Here is a 7,715-nt window from a genome sequence, read left to right as displayed (position 1 = left end):
CTGAGGTTGAAATATAAAAATTCCCCCCAAAATACACACCTTTGGCAAAATTTATTCTGTTGGCATAAACACAGCCAAAATGATCGAAAAAGCACAAATGAAAAAGATACAAATGTCCCGAAGGTCGCACAAGTGTTAACTAAGCAAAGTGGTAAAATTAAAGATTAATTATTTGTGCTGATGTATTACTGATTAGACATAGCTACATCCAGACATTACCTTGGAATTGGTAAAAATTGTAACCTTTAGACCATCGACATGTAATAATAAGCTTATTCTTATCGACCCTATTAACAGCAGTGCCATCTTAGATTTTCGACGAGAATGACAACGAGGCTGTGAGGGATAGACCTACACAGTCCCTTCAAAGGCTGTACTGCAGTTTTAAGGGGTTTTGGAGCGTTCTGAAGACAAAACAGAAATCAGCAGGAATCTAGGACCTTTAGACAGCTGTATGCCATCATGCCATTGATACTGTCGTGTAAAACGAGAGAGATTTATTTCAATATCGTCCAACCATATTTTCCCAAACGTGATGACTGCAGAACATCTATACAAATTGGGTGAAAACAGGAAAGGTTATCAACATAATATTGATTCGTATTCTATTTTGTCCACATTATAATATTTTGGGCCCTGCAGAAATGAGATTCTAATTACGAATGTGCAATTTACCTGGGCAGGTACAGGCACGCGCAATGAGCGCTCGAGCAGAGATGACTCATGATTTGATTGGCTGTAATGCAAGAAGGCGGGCAGCTCGCGCACAATACTGAAAGATGATCCTGAAAAAAGAGTGAAGGAGAAAAAAGAGAGAATGTCTAGGGATGGACTTAGTTAGCTTCAGGCGTCAGAACAAGTCTGGGCTACAATATGTTCACAGAAGCAAACAGTAGAACCAAGGAGATATTACTTTATTCCTCTGCTCATAGTCAGTGAGAGGGTTTCTGGAGGCTGGACATTGAGAGGGAGGAAGACGGTTTGGAAATGTTCGCGCAGGAAATTTAAATATGTATTGTTTTCAAGTCATTCTATGAAGATGAAAAAATATGGTTTATTGAAGGGAATGTGTTAGGGATAGGACTACTTCGTCAACTGCTTCGCCACGGTCTGTCAGTGACCCGTCTTGAACGGTAAGAACTCGTATGTCTCTGTCAAATTTATAGAGCACTCTAGGATCGATGATAAAACACGCACTGAGGTCAGTGATTGAGCGCTGTTTGGGCCAATGCTGCTTCAAAGTTGTTTAGCTCTAGGTACTGTAGAAACTGATCTGTCAGGATAGAGGCACTATTGGTTTAGGAAAATAATCCTGAGAGCTGTGGAATGCCATCCTACTACACGGCAATCTTTGCAAATGCTTGATTTACGCTTTAGATTTGCACACAGCAAAATTGTATAAGGCTATTATGCAGTTATTAAGTCTTCAACTTGCTGGATTGTATTTCCATTGCCAAGGGCACAAGTGAATACAGTGCTGTATCACCAACAGACTGTTATTTAGCATATAATTGGAGTTTGTTATGGTTTCTCAAACATATTATTCCCATACATTCTTGAACGCTTCATTTAAATTTATGGTCAGTTTGTTATTTGACTGAACAGCCTTTAGATATTTCATACTTATACACCTTGGTCTTTTTTCCAGATCTGTTAAGCTATCACTGCATATATAATAATAATTAGATACTTAATTTGTATTATACTGCCTGGGGTGTCATTGGCTCTAGTGTTACAACATCAATATATATTAGTCTGCTTCAGTTTTGTTTAGTTAAATCATATCAGTCAAAGTGAATGATAAGAGGTGAGAGGGGAGAGAGTGAGAGAATCAAGATTTAGGTGTACAGAAATCTGAAAATGTACTCTGTAAAATATTTGATGGACCTTTTGATTAAATGCAAGGTGATTGGGTGTGGAAGTTGGATGTTGACACATACAACTGAAAAATAATGGGCAGGTGATGTGATTAATGTGAAATGCAGAGAAGGATGTGGTGTTAAAAGCAAGGATTGTGAAATCATCAAAGGATGATTAAAGTAACAAAAATGTTACTTTAAAAAGACTCAATGATGGAGAAGTTGGTCATTCAAATTAACACAAGTCCACAAATAATCAGAATTTTCACACTTTAAGTTTAAGGTCATTGCAAAAATGTGTGGGGGTAAATTAATATAAACACACTGCTTTTGTGTGTGTGATTTGTTTGTTGTGACTTCCTCATCAGCATCACAGCTATTCTAAATTGCTCGTTCAGGCAGAGGGGATGGACAATGACCTCAGTTGAACTTGTGTCATTTGTCACTTTGGATATCTCACACTCAAATAGGCAAGGCCGGAGTGTCTAGGTTGCCGTGGACACCTGCTGAGCATGCATGCATGAATGACGGACTGCTTGTGTTTGCTGACTGTAAGTCTGTGACTGTTAGTGTGTGGGGTTTCCTGTATGAAAGATGCATGTTATTATTGAGAACAGCTGGAATGCTCTGTAGCCTTTCACATAAGATATCCTTCAAGACAGAGCCATGAGTTAATCCTTTCATGAACAATAATAAATCTGCCCCTCGAAGATTCCCAGCTTTAGCTCCAGTGTTTGCAAGGCTCTCTTTACAGCTCATTTAGTGTCTGTTGCTCAGTACCCTATTCTTGTAAGTAGAGAACTTAAGGTCGCATAGGACTTTTACATTTGTTTGTTGTCAGTGTCGGGACAGATAATCAAAAACATCTGTGTCAGTCTCCATAGCTTCTCAGCTTCACAATTAGAATGTAAAACATAGGCTTTCTTTCTTTCTTTCTTTCTTTCTTTCTTTCTTTCTTTCTTTCTTTCTTTCTTTCTTTCACTAACTGAAAGATCATGGCCTATTTACAGTATTCTGCCTTCTTCCTGTTTTTCCTATGTGTGGGATGTGTGGAATGAAATAGTTGGGAGTGTGACCAGCAGACAGCTAGGGAGCTTTGACACCCCACTTTCCTTTTGTGTTCTGGAAGGGTGACCTTTCATTCTTTAATGGGAGGAATGTTTTTAATTTTAGTCCTTTCCCTTGAGGGATGAGTCTTTGAAACATGAACACTTTGGCCCATAAATACATGAAGCATCATCGATTTGGAGGGAGAAATTAGACACAATAAATCACTCATTAAAAAATGTGTGAGAAGAAAATGACACTGCAAAAATGGCTATCATGCATTAACTTACATTTTCATCAAATTATTCTCATTCAATATTTTACATGGGTTTTAAAATGTTGATGTCTTCATAAAGCTCATGAACTTTAGTCTTTAGCCTTCACTTGTCTTCTGTCATGTGCACTACAAGCAAATCAGTCACAAATTTTATATATAAACATGAACTGTGGTTTTATATACGTAAATGCTATTTGTTGTTTATGTCATAAGATGTGTGTCGAACTTTATTTCTTTTAAACTGTAAAAATAAGCCCTATAACATCAGTTATTGGTGTTTTATGTGTGATATGGGATAAGTTTTCTATCAGTTACACATTATGATACCACCAGTTAGTATTCAAAAAAGAACTTTCTGTAAATCATAATCATTAATCTGTATGCAAAAGGTTGGAAAATGTTTTTTTTTAATGTTATGCTATGGATGATTATACATTGTCAAACACAAATATTTTACAGTAATAGGGTACAGTATGAAAATTAATGATTTATGTAACTTTTTTGTAGTTTTGTTTAATAATATAGATATAGCGCATTTCCATTGAGGTTAGCTGTATTTGTTGTTTTAAGTGCACTGTAGAATGGCCTGCAAACAGTTAATGTTGTTGTTTCTTCTCCAAGCATCCACTTTATATAGCTTAAGAATGTGTCTATAAATCCTCAGTTTTTTATGTAACACCACACACCAAATAGCTGTATTATGTTGTATAATAAAAGTCAAGCCAGAGATCTTTTTTAATTGGGTTCACATACAGAAATCCAAACAGTTTTCCATTTCATTTTACGCAAATATTGCAGTGAATGATGGCGGTCTCCATAGCAATGATCCTTTGACACCAGGTGTGCTGTGACACACCCCCTCAATGAATTCTGTAAAACCACAGGTGTGAGAGAGAGGGTGACGGAATGCACAAATTATAGATGAAGGGAGGGAGAGTCTGCAGTTGACAATCTGGTAGTTCAAACTCAAGCGTGCCTCAGTCAGGATGCTTATAAATTCTGTATAATTACCCTCTCATGAACCACATAATGACTATGTCCTTATAATTAATGCAACACTAAAACAGAGAGAGACTGATTTTTCTTGTGTACAGCTGCATTTGTGATTATAGAGCATTTCACTTTACCATTGATGTAGTTTCAAATTTTTTTTTAAAGCAAATTGTTGTAAAATCCTCTTTAAGGGGACATATTTAATTAATCACACAATAAAACAGTATACATTTCACAAGACATTTTCACTCAGTTGAAAATAAAGCATGTCAAACATCAGACTTGGGTGTGGGAGGTGTGATGGTTTCCGTCAGATTTTTATTCATATTTATGTGTACGTGTTTTGGTCTGCATAGATATGCCTTTTTAGGGTGCATTGAAGGGCATCTGGATATTTTGAAAGTGGTTAAAAATATTAATGTAGTGGCTTTTTGAGACCTTGAAAGGAAGTGTAAGGGAAATTAAGGGAAAAAGTTGTTTTTTCTCCACAGACAGATACACCGGAAAAATAAACATATAAACACAATTACTCAGTTATGTTTCTCTGAGTCAGATCTTTGAAGGTTTAATTTTGAACATATGTGTCTCTCTACATCCGCAAGTTTTTTAACTTTGTGTATAGGATCAAGTGCAAACCAGTGTGACTCAGTTTGACAATTATGGGCCACAATTTCCTCTTTTAATATAAATAAAAACAGACCTATCTGCTGGAAATATATTTTTAAAACGCCATCTTTGAAGGCACGTATATCAATACTCAGCAAGCTTCATGTTTAAAATGCCTGCTTTTTCCGCTGCTGCTAGAAATGAACGGCATGTTTTTCAGCTTGTGTTTCCCTTATGAAAAGTGAAAAAATTACATAAAAGTGTTTGTGTTAATATAGACAAACAGTAGTCTTTTTAAGTGGATAGTATTGTTGAATGAAGGGCTAAATTCTGACTTCTGAATGAGAGTGTCCTTTTAATTCCAGCTACAGTGCAAGCAGAACCATGTAAGTGTGTGTGCATGTTTCAATATAATATCATGGCTTTTATAAGCAGAATCAAATAATAGTATATTACTATGGGTAATAGTAGTTTGTAATATCTTTAATCATAATAGCAATTTTCTACTACATAAATGGCCTCTTCAAAAGTGTATTCTCTTCATTGAGTTTTTAAAAAGTACCCCATATGACTACTTTTCAAAACTTACATCAGCTCATCTTGCTGAGTCTTTGCTCTTTATTTGGTGATGGTTGCAAGCCTCACCTTGCTAGCCTTTGTTTAAATGTGTTTGAGCTTTTGCCTGATGTTTATAGTAACTTACTTCACCTAAAGTAGGAACATTATGTTACACTGCTACTGAAACATTGCATATTGCAAACTGAACAATTATTGTGGGTTTTAGATGATTGTGTGTTTCATGATTTTCTTTTTGTGTGTATGTGTGTGTATGTCAATATATATAGCATTTGAAAATGGGGTGCTTGCATCAATGGACTCTGCTAGTTGCAGTATTGCTGTATCTACCATTGCAGTCTACAGCTCAAGGTAAAGCTTCACATGCACTTCCAGGAAGTGCATTCAAATGAGTGTGTATAGAAGAACTTATTTAGTTTCCATAAAGCAATGTCAAGGTTACCAGTGTGTAATTTCATATCAAAATTCTTTATCTGCAACCAATTTGGTTAACATTTACAATATTTAAAATTGCGATAATAATTTCCTGAATTTTTATTGTGTGAAGAAACTGTGCTTAGACATTAAAAATACAATTTCTGTCATTACTTACACATCCTGTGTTTCATAACAGTAAAACTTTCTTTCTTCGATGGAACAAAAAGGAGAAGTTTGGCTGAGTGATAGCCTAAGTCTTTTAATTTAATTGTAGCCACTATTCACATTTAATGTAATTGAAGTCACTATTCACTTTTAATTTAATTGAAGTCACTATTCAATTTTGATTTAATTTAAGTCACTATTCACTTTTTATTTCATTGTAGTCACTATTCACTTTTTAGTTTATTGTAGTCACTATTCACTTTTAATTGAATTGAAGTCACTATTCACTTTTAATTTATTTGAATTCACTATTCACTTTTTATTCCATTGTAGTCACTATTCACTTTTAATTTAATTGAAGTCACTATTCAATTTTGATTTAATTTAAGTCACTATTCACTTTTTATTTCATTGTAGTCACTATTCACTTTTAATTTATTTGAATTCACTATTCACTTTTTATTCCATTGTAGTCACTATTCACTTTTAATTTAATTGAAGTCACTATTCACTTTTTATCCTATTGTAGTCACTATTCACTTTTAATTTAATTGAAGTCACTATTCACTTTTAATTTAATTAAAGTCAATATTCACTTTTAATTTAATTGAAGTCACTATTCACTTTTAATTTAATTAAAGTCAATATTCACTTTTAATTTAATTGAAGTCACTATTCACTTTTAATTTAATTAAAGTCACTATTCACTTTTAATTTAATTGAAGTCAATATTCACTTTTTATTTCATTGTATTGGAAAAGAAGAAAGAAAAGTCTCCTTTTTGTTCCATGGAAGAAAGAACATCATAAAAGGGTCATAACCATTTAACTAAGTTGAGTTGTGCAAGAAAGCCTCAAAATCATATTATCAATATCATAAATATTATTTTCCATGCTGCACATACATAGTAGTCACATAAAAGGGGATTAGTTTTCATTGTGGGCTATTTGTCATCATGTCCAATCACGTCTGCTGCAGCGTCTCATGGATCAAATCAAACCCAGCAGTTGATTTACTTTGCTACCTTAAGGGGAAGTAATGTAGCCGGTGAGTCACTCACAGACATGTATCTGATGACTTGTAGACTGGGCTGTGCCAGCTGCTGAGTAAATCGGCCCAGATGCTTTGTTCCCTAACTTAAAATGGCTTTGTAGAATGGATGGTGGGATGTCAATTCCTGTGCCCTTTAATTCTCCACTGAATACCTGAGTTGAATAGGCCACAGATTGAAGTGCTTATGGCAATATTCATTCTTGTTAATTTACTGAGACATGAATGATTCGTGGACCATAGTGGACATGAAGCAGAATTTGACTCAACTTTTGGTGTCTAGTCTAATCAAATTTTAGCTTCACTGATGAAAACATTCTGTATCTGTATACATGAAAGAAAGCCCACATATCCTGACCTAATATACTTAAGAAATGTATTTCCCTTTTATATAATAATAAAAAAAGGATGTTCAAATAATAATAATGGACACAGTAGCGCGGATTTCTGTGTCAGTATTAAATAACTTTTTTTTTCTGTTAACAGGTCAGTGCAATAATGTTGGTGCGGCAGATATTGTGTTTCTGGTGGATGGATCATCTAGCATTGGCCGGGCAAATTTTGTATTGGTGAAGAGTTTCATGGCAGGGATTGTCAAACCCTTTGCAAGGGCAGTAGGACCCAATGGTATCCGCTTTGGAGCCATACAGTACAGTGATACTGCCAGGTCTGTGAAGATGAATGTGTGTAAGCTTGTTGGTGTATTTGATTATTATGTGTTAAAG

The 7,715-nt window shown here is 34.9% G+C and overlaps 1 protein-coding gene across 2 annotated transcripts in view; it reads left to right on the top strand.

The window, feature by feature from the left end:
- Positions 1 to 859: 859 nt before the first annotated feature.
- Positions 860 to 7,715, top strand: part of LOC127653675 (collagen alpha-1(VII) chain-like) — a 78,704-nt gene continuing 71,848 nt past the window's right edge. For both annotated transcript variants that reach the window (XM_052140444.1, XM_052140443.1), the window contains exons 1-3: positions 860 to 1,133; positions 5,628 to 5,709; positions 7,477 to 7,657. In XM_052140444.1, the coding sequence (XP_051996404.1) occupies positions 5,637 to 5,709; positions 7,477 to 7,657 (254 nt within the window). In that variant the 5' untranslated portion in view covers positions 860 to 1,133; positions 5,628 to 5,636. The remainder of the gene's footprint in view (positions 1,134 to 5,627; positions 5,710 to 7,476; positions 7,658 to 7,715) is intronic.

This window comes from Xyrauchen texanus, chromosome 13 (assembly GCF_025860055.1).
Source record: "Xyrauchen texanus isolate HMW12.3.18 chromosome 13, RBS_HiC_50CHRs, whole genome shotgun sequence".
Classification (NCBI taxonomy): Eukaryota; Metazoa; Chordata; class Actinopteri; order Cypriniformes; family Catostomidae; genus Xyrauchen; species Xyrauchen texanus.
The sequence above is the reverse complement of the archived record's forward strand: the minus strand, read 5'-3'. Positions and strand labels throughout refer to the sequence as shown.